This window comes from Drosophila hydei, unplaced genomic scaffold, assembly GCF_003285905.1.
Source record: "Drosophila hydei strain 15085-1641.00,03,60 unplaced genomic scaffold, DhydRS2 tig00000283-arrow-arrow-pilon, whole genome shotgun sequence".
NCBI lineage: Eukaryota > Metazoa > Arthropoda > Insecta > Diptera > Drosophilidae > Drosophila > Drosophila hydei.
This window is the reverse complement of record NW_022045702.1, coordinates 1742861-1765259: the sequence shown is the minus strand read 5'-3', so window position 1 is coordinate 1765259 and position 22399 is coordinate 1742861. Positions and strand designations below refer to the sequence as shown.

The window sequence follows — 22399 nt, the reverse complement described above, 5'->3', positions numbered from 1 at the left end:
AGCTGTTCAATACTCAAATTTGTTTTTTTCGTTGAGCTTTTTCACCAAGTAGAAAAGGCGCATTTCAGAATACACAGCTGTTACACTAAGTGCAAATAAAAGTGAGATATATGTATATAATTATATGTTATATTAACCAAGCAATGCTCTTTCTGTGCTTATTTTTTTTTCAATTTAAATTACTGCCGCTGAACTATCGATAGTTGCTATTGTATGTATAAGTTTGTTGTGAATGGCAAATAATCCAGCAGAAAGTGTGGCAGCATGTCACGTTACGTGGCAACGCCGTGCAATTCTGAAGCGCGCTTCTTTAAAATTGAAACAAACGGGATTATTAAGTATGTTTTGACTTTAATTAATAATATAATGTTATTTTATGTATATTATGTAAAGACATGCAATTTGGTTTGTTCATCAACTAATTTCTATTAAAAGTCGACTTCTTGTACATTTCAACATTTTCAATCTATACAAATTTTTATAAATTTATTCATTATTAATTTGTAATTGATGTTTTTCTGTCTGTTATCTGTCAATTTTCATTTTAAATCAGACATTTTTCAGCTTTAAAATGAAATCAACGACGAAAAACTCACAAGGTAAAAGCCCACCTGAGAAATCCTTTTATTTGGTTTTTTTTTCTTTCGGGGAGGCACGAAAACTGCGCCTACACTTGGAGCCGTCACGTGCTTCCTGTTAAATGTTCTAATGATGCGTATTAGACCAGACTAAAAGCCACTCATAAGTGGGACCACACGCACCTGACTGCCTGCCAAGGTTGTCTTTGACATTGGATTTTGGACATTGGACACTGGGCGACGGCGCTGGCAATGGCAACGGCAGCGATTTTTCAGCAATATGCGTTTTTTATTTCACATCTTAGTTGACTAGTGTAGCTGTAGCTGTAGCTGTTGTCCGGGCAACCAGCCCACAGTTGCCCACTGGCCACCCAACGTCCACCCACTGCGCTTCTTTAACAAAGGTTCACATGCCCTAAGCTCAGCTCCACGTGAGGTAGTCTAACGGCCCCAACAAATTTTGCTTTGCCTATGTCTCTGTGTGTGTGTGTGTGTGTTGGGGCAATCCAAAGTGCTTTATAGTTACTTAGACGTGATGTGGAGTGCATGAGGGGCAGTGTGTGGGCGCTGAGGGGCGTGGCTGGGCCTGTTTATATGGCCAAAAAACAAGGCAAGTTTATCTTTGGTCCCATTTTTCGGGGCATTTTGGCACAGTTTTCATTAGCCTGAAACAGGAGCTAGAGTTAAAGCAACTGTATATAAATCAGCCCTGTTTTGACGTGGGCGTGGCACAGGAGTAGGGGGAGGAGGAGGTAGGGAATGCCGCGCAAAATTTTGAAGGTTTACAATGCCCAAGTGTATGAGCTGTTGAAATAGGCAAATAGAGAAAGGCTGCTGCGCACTTGTGGGATATAAAGATATATATAAATATATATATATATATGTATATATACTCTAAGTTCGTATATCCATAATTTGATTGTGTTAATTGCCATCTCAGTTGGGGCAGCGTTAGTCAAATACTTTAGTCAAGCGGCAAATGAGGCTGCATGACTGCGGGCTAAAACCTTTAGTCGAGCTCCAATTTGTGGCACAAAAGGTAGACCCCGACAGGTGCTCCATGTAAGTTGAGCCGTTTTTACCGGCCCCTTCCGCTGGCGAGTGTAAAACGATGCAGCTTCCATCGACTTCCATTGCTGGCATTTCTCCCTTTTGATGTTTCCACTCGGTAATTGGTTAATTATTGGGCTGGCAACGTTGGCCAAGCCAATGGCAGTCTATTGTTATCAATTTTATGAGCTTCACAAATGTGAATTTCAAATTCGGGCTGCAAAATTCCAGTTAACTAACGCAAATTGAGGTAAAATTGTGATTTTTACCTCTATGAAGGAGATTTTTCATGGAAATTTTTGCTGGCTCTTCATTTGCTGCCTTAGCTATTGAGCTTTGCTTTTCACTTTTACTGCACAGCCAATTTTCATTATGTGGCCACAGCACAAATAATATTTTTCATTCACACACACACACCTAGACACCTACACACACACATATTTGAAGCCATTTATCATTTCAACACATTTTTAGCTAAAGCTGTTCGGCATGCGAGAGAGACGCTTGGAGAGTTTTTCAGCTGGCCACAAAATTGTGTAATTCAAGTTGGATTTAGGCTATGTGCCTGTACAACAACAACAAGTACAGTGAACACACACAAACATGGCCGGACTTGTTCTGGTTGGCCAATTTGTAAGCTAGTTGAGGGCAAAAAAAAAAAAAACAACAACAGAAATGTTTTTCTTATTTTTTTGTTATTCTTTTTCATTTTAATTAAGTTAACATATTTTGCTGACATTCAACAGCTTACAATAACATATTTGTCAGCCTTAAGTGTAGGCAGTTGTTAAGGCTGAGTTCACACTTTAAACTGAGCATTCGATGTTGATGCAACGGCAAACTTTAAGTGAAAATGCAACAATGTGATTTTCTAAATGAAATATGTGAGATGAGCTGTCATTCCCTAGAGATGCTGCATACTGAGCTGCAACAATGGAAGTTCTATGAGGCTGATGCATGTGTAGGCCGAAGATCTATCATTTGTTATTTTATAAATAATTTCAGTTTTTGATAACTTTTTTTTACTTTTAATTACATTATTCCATTTGCTCAATATAATGATTGATTTTAACTTAAGTTAAGAACTTTAAGAGTTTGTGTTTCTTAAATTTGTTATATTAAGTTGTGCCTAACTAAGCAAGTAAGCGATGGGAGTGCCTGACTAGGAAATACCCTGAATACATAGCTATAAACATCGCTGCTTGCTGCTGAAGTCTTTGGGCTTTGCTATAATAAATTAATTAAATTAAATAATAATAATAATAAATTAATTCATCAATTATTTGATATTCGTCATCATTTTTATAACCCATTTTAATTAATTTTGATAAAAATTGATTTTTGCTTATGAATTTTTGAGCAGAACTCGAGAACTATAGCAACTAGTGAATAGAGAAATAACTTAATACATTTATGAATATGTTAAAATGTAGTCATATATATATATAGAATATATAATGAGATCTGCTTAAAAGCAATGAAAAATAGTTTTCAAGATTTGTTTTCTTGAGAATACCTCGAGAACTTTAACAGCTAAAGTGATAAAATTTAGTAAGCAGGTTCGAATCAGCTACACTAAGAATAAGACAATTTTAATTTATATTGCTTAAACAAATTGTGGCTTCTATTGTTTCTTTCTTTCTCCAGACTTTCTTCATGGAAACCTTTTAGACTTTTTTTCAGAATATGGCTTCCTTTCGGCAGCAATTTGCGGATTTGTTCACAGTTACAGCTCTTTTAATACGCCCTTAATCTAGGCCATTTGCAGATTTTAGTTCTAGCTTTAAAAAAATGATCTTTGCACTCAGGAGACGACATTTTAAGCAGCTTAATGTTGACATTTCATGCACCCAAATGAAAAGCAAACAAAGATGTTCTCCGAAAACCACAAAAATAAAACGAAATACAAACTGGAGTAAATGGGAGTAGGTCCTGGGATGGGCTGGGCTGTGCTGGGCCAGGGCTTGCTGCTATTTTTAGCGCTCAATTAGCAGGCTGTTATCGAAGGCTGGAGGAGAAGAAGGCGGAGCAGTAGGAGCATGCCAAAGGACTCGCTTGCATTGCCACTGATTAAAGGAGGAGCCATCAAAAGGCGACGCTCAAGTGTGTCTCGTAAACGCATTTTAAAGCACAAACCTTGTTCAGAGCGTCATTCATATGTGGCTTATAGAGCTCTAAAGCGACCTCATATGCCAGCACATAAAGTGTAACACGAAAAAAATAACAGAGCAGCGAGAAGAAGAAGAGGAAGTGTTGCATGGAAATTGATAAACACTCTTCAATGAATACTTAACTATAGCTTTTATAAGTTAATAAGAATTTGTATATTGAGAAGATAAAGATGAAGCTAAATTGTTTACTATGAAACTAGTAAACTTTATAGGTTAAGTTTGGGTTAAAGCTTTGCCAAGGCAACAAGAAATATTTTAGTTAAGTTAACAGATTATTATGGATTTGCCAAGTCTCCAATTGGCGTAGATTTATGTACCACATATATATTTTTAGATTGTGTACACGATTATATACTCTATGTTTAAAGTCAGATATAGTATTTTCTGATTTGATCTAAAGTCTTTAGCTTCTATAGAAGGAAATGGTTTGCTTTCATATGATACTATGATTTCTATTAGAAATGATAAGCCAAGCAGCTCATATTTAATACATGCATTGCTCACAGCTAAAAGATAAATCTATACCAAGTTTCATAGTAGCATTCGCAGCTAAGTTAATCGAGTGTTGCCTGAATTGCATTTACCTGGTTTATCCTAGCCTACACATTGTTAATGCTCCATGTTAGGGTATACAAATATGAATTGAAGCATGTGGGGAATAACGAGCACTTGTATACACACACACACACACATCCACACACCCACACACTCGTACACACACATCCACAATGCCTGCAGTAATTTTTGCTCATTTCAAAGGCTGCATAAACATCTCTCTCTCTCTCTCTCCCTCTCTCTCTCTCTCTCTCAGTGTGTATGCTGCTCGTATGCGGTGGCTGTAATGCAGAAATTAAATTCATAAATATGCACAAGTTTAATAACATTTCAGATGGAAGCTGTCAAAGACGAAGACAAAACGCTTTGACGTTCCACAAAACAGTTTTACATAAATTCTCGCTGTGTTTGCTTAGCGCTGAGTCTGAAGAAGCATGAAATATACACCAAAGATTACAGAGATCCGTCCTGACTCTGCTTGCAATTTGAAGGTGCCGAATTTTAAAGTTGAAATCCATTTGTGGAACGCAAGAAAATTGTGTCTTTTGCTGACATTTTGTTGAGTCAAATATTTTATTAAATTTTATTTTTTATATGCCAGGCACTTAAAATAATACATTCCATACACACACACATACGAATTTGTATGTGTATATATAAACAGGCGCTTGTCCCTTTTCCGAGTGCCCTTCCGGCTAGTTGTTATTCATTGTTGTTGCTTTGATTTCTGCTGTTGCCTGACATTATGCGTTACAGGCAATTTAATATGCAATAAGCGGGCTGTCAGAGACACTCTTTCGACCACATTCCATCTCTTGTACCTCCGCTCTCTGCGTCTCTCTCTCGCTACCTAGCTCCTACTCAGTCTCTTTATACTTATTGCCAATTCTATAGACTTGGATCCTTTTGTTCAGCATAAGTTTGATTTGATGCGTCATATCTATATAAACACTGATTCATATTAACTATGAACTAGTCCATGCACAAAACTCGTTCCTTATTTATACAAATGTTCGTAAAAGATGTCATTTATTCACTTAATCATGACTGTTTGAACATTTGAAATGTGAATCAAATACGAATCGTGTTCTTGAGTTTTTAAATAGATTGATTCATTCGTGAACCATTGAACTAAGTGAACGAGTCCCTGAAAAGGAGACTACTGGAACCTGTAGAACTTTAAGTGAAATTGAAATGAAATTGAATCTGTTCGTTCAGGTGAATGTAGTATTTTAAACTTTACTTCAATGGAATGGTTTTGGGATTGCATTACTCATCATTACATATAAATATCTCTCTCTCACTCTCTTTCTGTCTCTCTCTCTCTTGCTATAACGCTTTGTTTATGAACTGTAGAACTGTCCTGAAATTGAACCAGAATTTTTAAATTGTGGATTGAATGCACTTGGACAGTTCGCATGATAATTCTGTCCTCCATCTCTCTCTCTCTCTCTCTCTCTCTCTCTCTCTCTCTCTCTTTCTCTTTCTCTCTCTCTCTCTCTCTCTCTCTCTCTATCTTTCTATATCTCTCCCTTTCTCTAACTGTCTGTTACTTCTCTCGCTCTCTCTCTCACTGCTTAGCTCTGTCGCTCTCTCTCTCTTTCTCTGTCTCTCTAACTTTATAATTATTCATAACGCAACTGGCACTCATATGAACACTCGAGCACTCTAGAGTGTGCTCTAGAATTTTCAACTTAATCTTTTTTTGTTGTGTTTAACGCATTTTGTTGGCCTTTTTCACGTCTCCCAGCCAGCAGAATCGAACTGTTAAATGTTTCTCTAATTGAGTTGTTCGCTTTGATACGATTGAATTTTTAATTTAATTTCCATGCAATTGATTTCATAATTAAAAGAGTGGGCGTGGCAATAAAGCGCGCGAAAATCAATGGAAAAATGTTAAGCCCGCCATTAGCTGCGATTGCCTTGCGATTTATTGCAGCCAAACAGGAAGAGGAAGAGGATATAAAGGAGCTACAAGAGTTAGCAAGTGAAGTGGCCGCAGTAGGAGCAGGAATATGCAAGAGCAGCAGCAGCGATGGCAACAAGCTAAGATAATTTATCTTGAGTGCGCACTTAATTTTTCATGTTGTTCTTGTTGTTGTTGTCGAATTAACGCCCAAGTGCATTAATTAAACCTTAAAGCTCGAGCCATGGCAACGCATGTTTATGCTTAGATATGCACACACACACACACACACACACATATATATATATATACTATATATATGTATATCCCCAAAATGCTCGTCATGATTTTCATATCGAATTTCTGTAGGGGTTTCTTTCTCCCCTTTTTTTTGCCCTACATAACTTTGCGCTAATTGGTGCTCCAATAAAGAGCCTTTTTATCGACACTAATTTCAGCGGCAATAACTGGGTAACCGCAGCTAAACTAACCAACAATTGGGCGTTAACTAAGGCCGCAGCACAGAGAACACATTGCGTATACGCAACGTAAAAGGGTAAAGATAAAAGCGCAGAGCACGCTTTGTACGCCGTGTGAATCGTTAATAGAGAAAGGAAAGTTAATGAAATTTGCTTTGGCTGCATATTGCAAAGAACCCTCGATAGCACATATATATATAAATATGACTGTATATAGTGATTTATGTATATAGGCAAATTGGCTCAGTTGAGCAAAGTAAAAAGCTGCAGTAGATAACATGCCTAGACTTTTGCTTTAGCTCACAAAACTTGGCCAGAACTTAAACGATTTTCTTCTAGTTTGCCTTTCTCTTTTCTCAAAAAACTTCTAGATAGTCTAGATCTTAATATCAAACTTTGTTACCTTATATAGATCTTAATAAAAGGCTTTAGATTAATTCAAAATTAAGATTTTATAAATGTTGAATTCACATTGAAGTAGTTCAGAGTATAATTGTTTTGTGAACATGTATGTAGCAGGCACAAGAAGGCGTGGCAGGACAACGGACTGTGTCAATATAACCGTATCTGACTGTCTGATTGATTTTGTATCCTCTTGTCAGGCATTCCCTCTCCTCATATCTATCATATTTTATGCTAAAAGCTGTTAAATGCAATCAAAGATTCACTTTATTTAAAGGAAAAAAACATAAACAAAACTCCAAAACAAAAATTGAAAGTAAAATTCACAAAGTCAAATTCGAAATGGATTAAAAGGCGAATCTAAAATCTGTAACGACGAATGGCGCGATATTGATAGCCATCCTTGGTAAGCACAGAGCTCTCGCCATCGGCAGGGCCTTCGACAACAACGGCATCGTCGAGCGGCGGCAAGTACTCCTTGGCGGCCTCCTTCAGCTCAGCGGGCATCTCCATGGGCTGCTTATAATGATAGCCATCGTCACGTAGCTCAGCTGTGGGCACATCGACCACGATTTGATCCTCAACCAAGGGCTGTGCCGGAGCTGGAGCTTCCGTTTCCTCAACGGGCGCCTCAGTGCTGGCTGGCTGCTCCTCTACAGCTGGAGGCAGATACTCGTTGGCCACCTTGGGCTGCACAGCGGAGACAACCTCCTCGGTGTCATCAGCTGCAGCAGGTGCAGCTGGTGTTGGCACCACGGCAGGTGGCAGATACCTGTTGCTAGGAGGCGGCAAATACTGCTGACCAGGCAAATGGGAAACATCGCGACGGTTGCGATGACGCAGCTTGAGGCGTCGCACCGTGCGATACTCGTAGCCTTCGTCGCCACGCACAGCACTCGGCTCCTCGGTGGCATCAGCGGGCAAATACTCCGTTGCCGGTGGCACATATTCCATGGCTGCGGCATCCACCAGCTCGGAGACATCGCGACGTAGACGAGCAGCGCCCTGAGGTGCAGCCAAAGCAGCGCTGGCCACGGCCGAGAGGGTGAGCACGGATCCAAGCGAGAAGATTTTCTGCAAGGAAAAGGGCAAACGTTAAAGTTATCCCATGCATATATGTACAAGGGTCTATAGCCTATTCCCTGTTTTACCATTTTCTTGTCGGTTTTTTACGATTTGTTCGGGTTAACTGCGTCTGGCAATTAAAAGTTGCTTTGGCTGTTTGATGGCTTGGCTCTAGTCGACCGTCGCATTTATAGCAAAAAAGTTTTGAGGCCTTAGCCTTCGCCTTAGTCTTAGCCGTAGCTACAGTTTCAGTTACAGTTCCAGTTCCAGCCTCCAGCCTCCAGCTGGAGTTCAGTTCAGTTCGCTTCGCTTCAGCTTAATTAAAAATATTCAAAAAATCGTATTTTTTTGTCTCTCTTGCTGTGTTTGTTATTGTTGCCTTTGGCTTGAAGTGCGCCACTTGAGTCTCTCTTCAGTTTCAGTTTCAGCTTCAACTTCAGCTTCAGCTTCGATGTCGTCTCCGGTCTTCATCTTCAGCTGCAAAGTCTTGGCGCTTCAATATCTGCCATTTGTGTACGGCCTTTGCCTTGCTTTAGTTTTTTCCTATTGCCTGCAATGTCAAGTGGTGTACGCCAGCGTGCTTGACCTTTCTAGATGGTTATACATTGATATATACAGGGTATGCAGAGGGTATATTGGAGTACATATTGTATGCATTTGTAAGCTGTTTTGTAAAGTGTATATGAGACAGCTCTCGATTGGTTTGGCTTTCAACTAAGTTACTATGATCCATACAGGGTATCTAGCAGTCATGACATATTAAGCTCTTGCGTAAAAATAGTGTATTTGTTAGTCGTGTCTAACTAACTTTAAATTTAGCTATAAAACTCATAGCTTTGCTTCGTCAAAGACAGAGTAACTCTTAGTCTATCAAAGGCTTTCGATTATTTAGCTTTTTTTAGCCATACACCTCAAGTAGTTCATCTTTTTTTTTGTTGAGGTGTTAATTTGCTGGCTGCTCAAGCACTGCGGAAGTACTACATTTATTTTTAGGCCTCGCCGTTGGGAACGACTCGAGAGCCTCACAAAAAGCCGCTGAAGTGGGCCTTTGGTTGGGCTTCATCTTGTTTCGCATTGTGTGTGTGTCGCTGTCAGAAAATATCTCATTTGTAATTGAAATAAATTAAATATATATATATTTTAAATATGCATTGCCAAACCGTAGGCTGTCGAGTCCTGACGATCAAAATGCAATCAGAGACTTGTTGCGGAAATTATTTATTGATTAAAATTTATTGTGACGCAGCAACAACAAAAAGTCATTTGCTGGCGGCTGCTGTCCAAAATCTGAATTTAAATACTCAGTAAAACTCATTAAATAATCATAAATGTAATTAAAAAAATAACATTCACACACAAATACACACGCACACATCTCATTTTATAAATTACAAATTGAACTGGAAACGTTTGTAAAATTAAATCGAACTATGTAAATTTTTTTCCTTCTTTTTTATGGCATTGTTAATGAACTCTTATTGGACATGTGTGGCATGTGGGCGTTGGGCGTGGCCAGCTGCCACGTGTCATTAACATTTATAGCTCTCACGCATGCAAATGAGAGAGAGCGACATAGAGAGCGTGAGCGAGATAGACTCTACATAATACTTATGCAAATCCAGCTAAAACAAATACGCAAATCCATAAGCGCCTTAACTTCTTGTGTGTTTTCCAGCCTAGATAAGCCTGGAAATCTGCTTAGCTGCCAAGTAAATCATTTCCGTAGCTGTTTGTCTGCCTAAAAGGCGGCAACAACTTTTCATTCGATACGCGCAGTTGGGCCTGAAAATCGGCTATAGGGAATATATGGATGGGATTAGCCCCAACTTGTTGCTAGCGTATATTTTCCTTAGCCTATTTCATTTGCTTCTTTTTGTCTAAAAGCTACTCATGTGCAATATTTTGTGTCTAGGCTTGGAAAGTTGCTGCTTGGGGTTTGCGTATTTGTCTTAGGTGTGTGTAGAGCATAATTTATGGCGCTAGTTAAGCAAAAAACAAGCTGAAGTTCTTGAAAATGGAATGAACCGACTATGAAATGCTCTACTCTATATACTTATGTATACTTATACTTATACTTATACTTATACTTATACTTATACTTATACTTATACTTATACTTATACTTATACTTATACTTATACTTATACTTATACTTATACTTATACTTATACTTATACTTATACTTATACTTATACTTATACTTATACTTATACTTATACTTATACTTATACTTATACTTATACTTATACTTATACTTATACTTATACTTATACTTATACTTATACTTATACTTATACTTATACTTATACTTATACTTATACTTATACTTATACTTATACTTATACTTATACTTATACTTATACTTATACTTATACTTATACTTATACTTATACTTATACTTATACTTATACTTATACTTATACTTATACTTATACTTATACTTATACTTATACTTATACTTATACTTATACTTATACTTATACTTATACTTATACTTATACTTATACTTATACTTATACTTATACTTATACTTATACTTATACTTATACTTATACTTATACTTATACTTATACTTATACTTATACTTATACTTATACTTATACTTATACTTATACTTATACTTATACTTATACTTATACTTATACTTATACTTATACTTATACTTATACTTACTATACTTATACTTATACTTATACTTATACTTATACTTATACTTATACTTATACTTATACTTATACTTATACTTATACTTATACTTATACTTATACTTATACTTATACTTATACTTATACTTATACTTATACTTATACTTATACTTATACTTATACTTATACTTATACCTATACTTATACTTATACCTACACATATACTTATACCTATACTTACACACATTCTTATAATTTCTCGCCCCTTTCCTATTTATAGGGTATATAATAAAGAGTATATACAGACTAAATATTGTGCAATAAATTTTGTGCCTCATTGATTTTCGTGCTGCTCTTGACTTGTGATTTTATTTAAAATACGATTTTTATGTCTATTTTCTTACCATTTTCCTGCTTTTTCTCAATGTGTGCTTGTATCTGTGTGTCAGTTGAGGTTCAATTTACATGTGCCACAGTTTGTGGCATACAACTGGCTGCCGTTGTTTAGGTGGTGTTGTAGTTGTTGTAGCGATAAAAGGCAACAGCTTAAAGGAGCTCCCAGCGGCTCATCGACCATTAACCGGCTGTAAAGTTAACCTGAGCTGCTCCTGCTGCTGCTACTGGCGAACTCTTTAACAAACTCGAACTGAAGCTGGAGCTAGAGCCTGGCCGCGGGCGGATAATGTTGGAAAAGGGCAGCTTGGGCAAACAACGCAAACAAAAATCCTGGGCCAGGGAACGGTTTATGCAAATGTCGATGCTTGTTTGTGTGTATTCGTATCTGTGTGTGTGTGTGTGTGTGTTCAGCACTTGTCCAACTTGTAGATAGCGACCGCAGGCGCCAGTCGACTTGATGCCGCATTTATTAACTTAAAATATTTATATATTTTAAATAGGCAAGCCTGAAAAAAGGAGCAGCAGCAGGCTGTAAAAAGGGTCCTTCGGCATATCGATTTGGCAAATCTATTTACGAAATTTAAATTGCTTCTTTACAGCTGCTGGTAGGACATGAGAATCCTTTTTTCGGGGTTTAACAAATTGCTGCGACAAGGACACGAAATTGCCATCAATCAATTTATTGCGCATACGCAGCGTGGCCCACGCTCCTTACTCACTTAATTGGACTATAAATTTTGGACTTGACAGTCGCATTTAAATGCGCTGATCCAAACTTCAAATCACATAGGTAGCAAGCATAAGCATTAACTACATGTAGCGTCTAATTAAGCCATGGCTTGTTAGCAAGGCCCCTTCGAGCAAATGACAGCTAATGTAAGAAGCACCCACTTAAGTCTGACAGAGCTATTGAAAATTTGATGAGCTCTTGGTATGAGCAATGATAATGTAGATTGACATCATAACACATAAATTCTTGAACATTTGAACAGGCGCCTTGAGTGGCTGTCAGGAGGGATATATGTGAACAAAATGTGATTCGGAAAGTAAAAATGTCATTGAACCAGAAACGTTTCCGGCTGTCGTTCAGTCTTCTTCTTTTTTTTAGTGTGCGAGAAGGATTTACTGAAGAGATTTATGTAAATTGTCATAGCTTTTGATTTCTATCTGTTGAAATAACTTGGCACCGGTTGAGTTTCTTTGTATAGATTAACAGACGATTTTTCACTTGTGTTAAGGGTCGAATTGCTTATATATATTTTTGTAGTATTAGCTTGGCTTTATGTCTATGTTGATGAAATTCAATATATATACATCTTTTGCTCCAGAGTCAGATACTTCCCGCTAGAGCACTCTCACTTGTTCTCCCTGTCTAACTCGTATTTTTACCTTAATTTATTTGGGTAAAATTTTTACTATCTCTCCCTCGCCCTAACCTAATTTACTCTGCGCTTGTTCTACGTTTTCCTTTTTTTAGCATTTATGTATATTCATCACCCATTTCTGTGATAAATGGCCCCGCAATACGTGCGAATTTCAACTTGGCTAACATAAAGTTTTGCTTTAAATTTGGTTAAGTTGAACTGTGGGAAGCCTTAAGTTACGTGAATATTTTACCAATCAAAATCGTCATTTATAACATTTTTAGGTCAGCTGCAACATTTATAATGCAGTTATACTCCTCACTCCCTTCTTCGTCTCACCTGTCTGCGCTAAATAAAGCTTTGTTCGAATCGAAAAAGCGAACTGCCAAAAATATGACCATAAATATTTATAAACTTTAAAGAGCCTCAACGAGCCGAAGAGTCATAAAAAAATCGATGCCACTGCTTAGGTTTGCTTTTGTGTGAGCTGTGACACGCCCACCTTCAAAAACACCTGCTAGGCCTCAGCGCCACCTGCTATCTGTGTGTGTGTGTGTGTGTGGCGAGCTGTGTTCTATGCATATTTAAAATTCAATTTAAATGCACGCAGCCGGAAAATGCGTGTTAAATAAACAAAAAAAAAAAACAACAAAATAAGGAAAACGGAAGCGAAAGAAATATAAATATCGAATTGTAGCAATAATAATGGCCAAAGGACACGCAGGGATTAAAATATTCTGTCCCATAATTAACTGTAATCTCTCACATTATCTTTGGTCTATACGTATAAATGTTGCTATTTATAAAGAATTCTTGGAAAAAAGGCTAGAGAGCAAAAATCACAAAGGATTTTGTTCTTGTGCCTACTGGCTGGAGGTTATATCCTTTTTACCTTTTGAGCATTAGTCCAATTAGCTGCGCACTCAGTTGTAATAATTAACTCCAATGTCTGGCTTCAAGCTGTTCAGCGTGGCGTATGCGCAATTTTCGTATTGCGGCTGACTTTGATGGCCGGCGACGACTCCAACAAAGTCATATTTCATTAAAAATCAACAAGTATGCAGGATGTAAAGGGCGCTGTAGAGGGGGTGGCGTGGAGTCTGTGGGTCTCTTACCTGAGGCTCGCTTAATTTCCCCAGACACCTTGCACTGCGTTGCTTTATCGTTAAGGCTGCAACTTTCTTAGCCAGCTAAAATGAAAATGAAAACGAAAATAAATAAATGTATAAAAACCCGAACAGGCATCAAAGCTGGTCACAGGACAACGAGGGTCAACAACAAGGACCAGAACGTAGCACAGCAACAATAACCATTTGATTTCTGTTTGCTTGGCCGTTTGTTGTTTGTTTGTCTGTTTATTTGTTTGTTTGTTTGTTCTGCGTGTGTCCCGTGTTCTGGCGTCAGCTAAACGCGAGTGTAAACTCAGCTGTGGCTATTTAATTTACATTGAAATTTTCATTGGTCCAGCTGCAAATGCAGCAAAAAGTTTTATTTGCTTCTCATTTTTGTTTTAGTTGCGAGTTCATTGAACAGCACACAGACAGGATAATGACTCCATTTTCAATTAGAACAAATGCGGAGCAGCTAAGCAAGCTGAGCGCCTTGCTGAGCCAGCTGAACTGAGGTGATTCGCTTTGGGGAATTCGTACGATTTATGCTTTTTAATTAGGTTTTCATTTCGTGAAATCGGCGTCGAATTCATCTCGAATTTCAGCTTTATTTCATCTTCAATTACTTTTAATTATTCGCCATTTGTTTTCATTCTGATGCCCTGTGCCCATAAACTATTTAATGGGTATGCTAAAGACGTAGGCAATAAGCGAAGTGGGCAGAACCAAAAGGTATAAGATATTATTTGCCTGAATGGCAACAATTGACTAATACCTCGACTATAGGTATTATATCTTATAGAGTTTTTCCGTAATTGGTTGTTCGATATATATCGATCAATTTACAACTTTCGATATGTTTAAAAATTAATTCATCTGCATTTTTTTTATTGAAGCTTAAAGCCTATTTTTATTATTCTTTCCTTCCTACTTCTAATCTTTCATCACTCAATAATTATCGGTTTTTCGCAATGAATTGTTTGCGTTCGATACCTTTTCTCAATTCTCCGAACGCGCTGACAATCGTGTGATACTGTTTACAGCTCATCTGGTTATTTAGCGCTACATAAAAATCAAATTCTTAATTGTAGTGACAATCGATAATTATCGTTTTTCTAAAATTGTATTGTATTACGTCTACAACACCTGTCATAGCATTATGTAAATGAGATAGGAGCCTTTTTATCACCTATGATGAGCTACAGTTGATAACTCATATCAATAGTTAACAAAAATCGCTAATTATCGAAAGAAAACTGGTTTGAAAAATAGCAAAAATAGTTGAAGAAAATTAAAATTTTTTTTAAATATTTATAAAAGTTAGTTTTATGCATTGATATATAAATAGACAGGGTATTTGCTAGCTTATCATCTTCAGCTTGAACATGGATTTCGTGCTTGCCGTGTGGCAACTTTTTAATGCATAATTTGAAATAATTGTTCCACTACAGAGACAACAATTGTCGTGTCGCTCAAATGAGTTTCGTACGGTGTTGACTCGAATTCAATTTGTGTGCCCAGCAGACAGAAGGACATCGAAGACAGTTACCCACACACACACACGTATATAGACAGAGGAGGACATTGGATGAGTGTTCTTGAGAGAATCGAAGGAGCGCGACTCTGTTTATTTGTTTGTTTGTCTGTTGTAGTTGTTAGATGCCAAATGGCTTTCAATTAAAATTGTATCCTAGCAGCAGTTGTCGATTTAATTAGTTTGCAAACTGACGTATGCTTATAAATAGCTGCCCACAGGGTGTGTGTTCTTTGGGACAGGGTGGGTGGCAGCTGGACACAATTTCTTTGGAATTTACTTTTAAGTGATGTTTTAAGGCAAGCAGTAGGCGGTGCTCAGCAGATGATGGCAAATGGTTAACCACAGGGTGTAGTACACTGTGAACACAAGTGAATGCCACAGGGTGGCATCGAGGGATCGAACTTGGTATCTATAGCTTATATTGTATTGTTTATGTTTATTAAAGTTATTTGGTTAATAGAAGTTTAACATATGTCATACAGGGTGATTCAGTTAAAGTGATATCCATTAGCCCTTACTTGTTACAGGGCGACTCACCATACTCTCGTTTATCAAATACCATATAATTTGGACAAAGTTGACATTTTCACTATATACAGGGTGTTTCTGCTTAAGTCACATGTTTACTACAATTTCCATTGCATCAGCATGCAACAAATAACCTGTTAACTGTATACAGGGTGTTTTATACATACATAACATTACAGGGTGTTGTAGTATGCAATGATTGGGCAGAAGCAAATCAGAGTGTTTTTAAGCTGATATGCACACCAGCACAATCACAGGGTGCACTAGCTATACTGTTATTTTTATTGTCTTTCACTGCCAATGTCCCCCAATATAGAGAGTGTATCACAGGGTGTATCACCTTATCATGCTCTAATAAGGATGATATCTATAGTACTGTGATCAAGCAGTATATTTTAAGTGCATACAGGGTGCTTCAACTTAGCTAGCAGTGTATATATCGGGCCAGCTGCATGCCTTTTGGCCCTCAGCTACAATTTGTGTCCTATTTCGGGCAGTGTAATTAACTTTTACCACTCGCAGAGCGAGAGAGAGCAAACAATACAATAAATACTTATATAGTATAGATAAATGACATTGGCATTGGCATTGGCAATGGAAATGGCAACTGATAGCACTGCTCCCGGTTGTTGTCCTCCTGTGTTATGTCCTGTTTTCTAGCTGCCTGTTTTCTCACACCCGCCAGAGAGTGGACTGCGTGTCCAGTTTCCAGTTGCCGTTCATTGTGCTTACTATTGCTCGCCTTGCTGGGCATTAAATTGAGCTTAATTGGAAATTACAATCCAAGTGCCATTCTTGTTATTATGTTGTAACATTACACACACACACACACACACACACACAGGTAGAACACACACGTTGAGCGCACTTACATATGCATTACGTAAACTGATTCGGTTGAGCTGGCATTGCCTCTCAAGTTAATATAATTAGTTTTGGTGTAAAATTATAAACGTCAACCGCTGGAATTAACACACACAGCACACACAGCATACACCTGACCCTGGCCGTAGCTTTAGCAGCTTAAAGGCGCAAAATGAGCAAATTCTGTGGCCAACTGCTATACACATACTTCACACACTTCACATACACTTTAGCCATACGCACACTCATGCATTACACATACACACAAATCCTTCACTCACATATGAGTCTGCCATAACTGGCATTAAAGTTTTACCCTACTCTGTCGCATCAACCCACGCGGTTTTCGGTCACAAGGCACCGCTACATCGTCGCTCTTTCGTCCCAGTTTGCAGCCGTCAAATCGGGTAGTCAACGCCGCAGGATATATCCGTTTAATATTTGTACAATTTCCTCTATTTGCACAACAAAATATGTTGTTGACTGACCAGGCTGACTGCCTCTCTCTCTCTCCCGCATCGTTGGCAAAATATTCATGCGCTGCTCAATTTTTGGGGTTTGGAGCGCAATTTTCGCATTTAATTTATTATTTTCTGTTGCGAAATTATGCGCAAATAAGTGTAAAATTATCAAAATGACAGGGTGCTGGATGTGTGTGTGTGGGAGTTGCTTTTTAATTATTTCACAAGCAAATTACGTATACGTCACGTGGCACAGCAGCCGAGGCTCAAGTTTACAATTGGGCGCAGAAACGGCGACCTGTGCACAGGGTGTCTCATAACTGCTTAGCAATTAATGCATTTAAGCTATGAAACTTAACAGATGCCGCCAACCCTAGGCAGAGTAGCAGCAACTAATCCTGTCCAATGAACTTAGCTGTTGTTTTGACTGCCTTGCCACCCTGTGCCACAGAGCCCGTCGGCAGCTAATGCTATAAATTCATAAGACTTCATTCATGTCTCAACATAAACGCTCTCTATTGCGAGCCGTGCCACCATGTGCCCACCTTAGCCCGCTTAGCGCAACACCTGCGCAATTTCTCGCCAAACATTTGCTCTCCTCGGCAGTCCGGAGTACGGCACAAAAAGTGCATTCAACTGTGCGTGAAAATGTGCTCAGCGGCAAAAACAAAGCACGAATTTGAGATTGCGGTGGAAGGAAGTGGGGGCTCTGCAACAAAAGCTTGGCCCCAAAGAGTTGCGGCAAACTTTTGAAGTTGCCACAAAATTGCGTTAACTTTTTAGTAAGTCACTTGATTATTAAGTCGCAAAAAGCGGTAGCTGCCCGGAATGCCACAATGAAGACGACAGCCCAGGCCCACTCTCATTTGTCAGCCCCTTGACCTTGGCTTGATTTGGGTTGCGCGGGTTCTCGTCGGGTTCACAGCTCGGAGTTGTCGACAGCGTTTAGCGCATAATTGAGACAATTAAATTGACTTTGACAATGGACGAAGGCTTCCAAAAAGCAAAAACGCTGCAAATCAGCAGCAACTGAAATATAATAAATAATCCGAGGAGCTGGCATAACTGTGAGTCCCTTTTTCATACACTGTTCGTGGAGTGAACAAATGTGTATTGGCTTCAATATTTGGGAGATTTACGCAAGTTACTTCAGTCTACGTTTCGATTTGGAGATTGAGATGTATAGCTGAGTTTTGATAGTCCTAGACCCCACAGAAATAGATAAATACGTAAAATAGGTTAATATATGGATTGATCTCATTGGAGCCCAAGTCATCCTGTTACATAATATAATTGTTAACAAATTTGTTTGTTGTCTAGCATAAGACAGATTGCAAATAAAAACATCAATTAAAAAAAAAGTTTTGATAGTCAGGAAGTTCTATTTTAAATCTTGTATATATATGTGCCTTATATACCCTGTTCACAGATTATTATTAAAAAAATTATTATTTATTGACTCAAGTTTCAGTTCGTTTACCACTTTAATCTGTAAGCTTAGCTTTTCATAATCACGAATCTAGTGATAATTTATGCCTGGATATGTAAGTGCTTAGCTAGCTAGGGTAGGTAAAAGGGTATATTGGTTTGATATATATATTATATATATTCAATAAACATCATTCTTATCTACAGCTGTTATTAGAAATCCGAGTTATTTAAATATATTTAAAGTTATTTCATATTCTATGCTGTTAGAATAATTCTATGGTCTAAGGTCTACAGTTAACTCCTTTTCATACAAGCAGTACTTGAATATATCTATCAGTTAAACTATTTTGGACTTCCTTTAGGGAGAAACTTTAAAGTAAAATGTTATCTTGCTTAACGGTGGCTAGGCTCAAGGTATGTCAGGGCTAATGTAAGAAAATTATACTGGCAGAGTAAGCCTTACCTTTTGGAGCTTTTGCACCTTTTACTATACTCAAAATAGAGTATTTGCTTAGTCGTCTACACCCGATCGGATAGCTCCTTGCTCATATTTAGGGAATTTGGAAAACCTTCAAGTTGTAATTAAATTTTCGTAGCGCGCTTTGACTTTGGCTCTTTGCCGTTGCCAGCAAATTGCTTTGCCTAAGCTCCACTCACACACACACCCACACGTGAGTGTGCTTGACAGCTGCTGCCGCATGTTGCAAGTTGCCTGTTGCATAAGTGAGCACAAGTGCTTGTTGCTGTTTAGTATGCATTGCATTTGCAGTTGCTTTGTGGCAGCTTAAGGCGGAGCCAGGCGACAAGCTGCGACTGATTTTATTATGCAGAAAGCAAAACACACACACGCGCACATGCCACGCCTACAACAAACTAGCTCGGCCCAGTCCGCCCAGCTTGCCACGCGCGTAATTGGAGCGTAATGTGTTAAAGTTAGAGTCACGTGAGCTGCGTCTAATTTGCAGCCAGTTTGTTTGCTGCCCCATGTTTGTGTCCCGCAACTGTTGCATATTTTATGAAGTGATTACATTTCTCTCTCTCTATATACATACACATACTATATGTATCTGTGCGCTGTGCCACACGCAGCTGCCACAGCGCAGCAACGTACGAGCCACGCATGCAAATCAAGCGACAACTCTTTCGAGTATTTGATTTGTTGACAGTGGCATTTAAATTGCGCAGCTAAATTCTGCCTAAAATGTAATCATAAAATATAGAATTTTTTATGAGCCTCTTCAGAAATGTGAAATTTTAAATAAAGCATAACTGTAAATTTAAAGCAGGAATTCTTAGGTCACGTGTAGACAAGAGAACGAATTGATTTTGATTTTTAGCTAAGCAAATGAAATATTTCAATTGGAAATTTGTACTCGGCGAGTTCTTGAGAATGTAATTATTTAATATATGGCAAAAATATATAGTAAAATGTGCAGAGTTACAGGTATACAGGCTTATGCTGGCCATAATGTCTGCTATCTGGTATATCATTCATAAGACAATCTCAACATCTTTCATCAAGTTATTTATCATAAAAATCAAATTCAATTTTCTGCTATTATTAAGCTCTTGCTTGAGCAACTCTAAAGACTTTAAATATAGCAGATTTATCAAGCTATTTATATGTAAGATAAATGTGTATTAGACTAGATGACTCAGGCTAGTATATGAATATGACGGTAGACTTCAGTTGACAATAATATAATCTCAGCAACTTCCGATTACTACCTGAAGAGATTAACTATATGTGCAAAGTTTGTTATCGCTTTATACTTCTCCATAGTCAAGGTTAATTTGTCTGTTTTATGTTTGCGCTTCAATTTCACGTAACACAAATTAATTTTGATTGCATAAAAGAATAAGACACAAATGATACATTGAGGGAACTCTAAGCATGGCAAAAATAAGTTATTTCCTTCGCACACACATGTTAGCTGCATTGACTAAGGATTCCAATCAAACAATTAGAAATACAACATATCTATAAAAGAACAAAAATATAAATATAAATAAATTAGTCATATGCTTGCTGTAGGCAAAAGTTTATTCCTTTCTTGTGCCAGTTTCAGTGAAATGCAATAATTGAATAGTTTATTATGACAAATCTGATGCTTTTATTTGTTAACAAATTCTTACTCAGCTTTCACATTTTTCAGCTGTCTCGAATTGTATCTGTTTCAGGCACAAATACAAATCTTTTCTGTTTACCTTTGAAAATGAAAAAAAAAAAAAACATAAATTGAAGAGGCTTATAGCTGAACATTTTGATGCCTTGATTGGTTTACAGTTTGTTTCTCTTTATGGTAAAGCACTCTTGACTATATGCAGCGAGCTCAGTGCCAATCGATGTCTACATATATATATATATATATAGCTATGTATCATATGTGCATATATATATACTTTTTTTGATGCTTGTCCTGTGCAGTGACTTGGCATGCATGCGTTTTACATGTCAATGCGGCAGCTCTGCACACACTTTTCAATTTATATATATATATATATATATATATATATATACATATGAATCAGAAATATATATACGTTTTTTGATTTACCTATGCTGCTGTTCGCGTGGTCACAGATTCAATTGAGCAAACAGTTTCTGCCTCTGTGTTTTTCTTTTTTATTTCAATTTGGCATCGAAAGTTTTCAGTTACGAATCAGCCTGTGCCCCCACAGCATAGCTGTTATTGAGTTTAAATATTTTAACTAAATATTCTGTCATATATAAATATATATCTTTTCGATTAGGCACCCTCACCCTTCAGTTGTTTGAGCTGGAAATACGACTCGTTTTTTCTTTTGAGTGCGTTGCTAACGTTTTCAATTTCTGCTAATCCTGCAACAACAAGAACAGCTCGCACACACAAAATAGTAGAAAAAAGCAAAGAAATTACATTGAATTTGAGTACGCGTTGAGCTGGGCGCAGCACACTGCAAAAAAAGGAATGGTATTTGCTTTTGATTTCATTTTGGGTTTTTTTTACAACTTTTTGCTTGATTTTTTGTGCTCGCTTTGTTTGTCTGGCACGCGCTGAAAATTGCGGAAATCGGACAAGGATAAAGGCGTTTTATAGGTATATATATATATAAATGTATGCATGTTAGTATGGGTGAGGGTGTGTGCTTAGTTTATATAGAAATAATATTTTTTGATGAATTTTGTGACAGCTTAGCTTGGTTTAATGCATTTGATTGAAATTGTGCGCATTGTCTGTGCTCTGACTGCCTTCCCACCCGCTCCCTCTGTTAGCATTTTTCTTATGGTTTGATTTTTCCATGACTGTAAGCTGCTTATGGCTAGACGTCAACGTGCCGCATGTGTGATAAGTTTCTTAATTGCCAAGTCATGATGCAACTGATGTAGCAGAAGATCGTGACAGTTCTCTGACCCACAGCCGACATAAACTGCTGCATCATCTTGAACTTGTAATTAGAGGGCCTTGCAGAGCCCCAAAAAGCCAAAAAAATAAGTAAAAAAATTACATTTGACATTGAATTCGTTTTGTTTGCGGGACATTGAATTTATTTATAAGCATTTCAGTTTCGGTTTCAGTTTTGGTTTCGGTTTCAGTTTCGGTTACGCTCCTCAAAACTTATGTTTGTAGAATGTGGCTAAAAGAAACAAAACAATAAAAAATATTGACAGATTTTTAAATTGAGTGCGAAATATTCTTCGGCAAACAAACGCAGCTTAAGTCAAATAGATAAACAGTTGTTGGCAACACTTAAGAAGCGTTTGCTGGTTCAAAAAACTAATGCCAATGACCATGCCGTCGATGACCATGCCGCATCATGAACATCAAACAAACAGATCTGCTCGATCGAGCCAGTTGCAACAGGTTTGATGATAGA

At 37.7% G+C, this 22399-nt stretch overlaps 1 protein-coding gene across 1 annotated transcript; it reads right to left on the bottom strand.

Moving 5' to 3' along the window:
- Positions 1-7501: 7501 nt before the first annotated feature.
- Positions 7502-21964, bottom strand: LOC111604723 (fibrous sheath CABYR-binding protein). Its single transcript, XM_030223765.1, has 2 exons — positions 21941-21964; positions 7502-8215 (listed from the first exon to the last, which is right to left on the bottom strand). The coding sequence occupies exons 1-2, from the start codon at positions 21962-21964 to the stop codon at positions 7502-7504; spliced, it is 738 nt and encodes a 245-aa protein (XP_030079625.1).
- Positions 21965-22399: the final 435 nt, after the last annotated feature.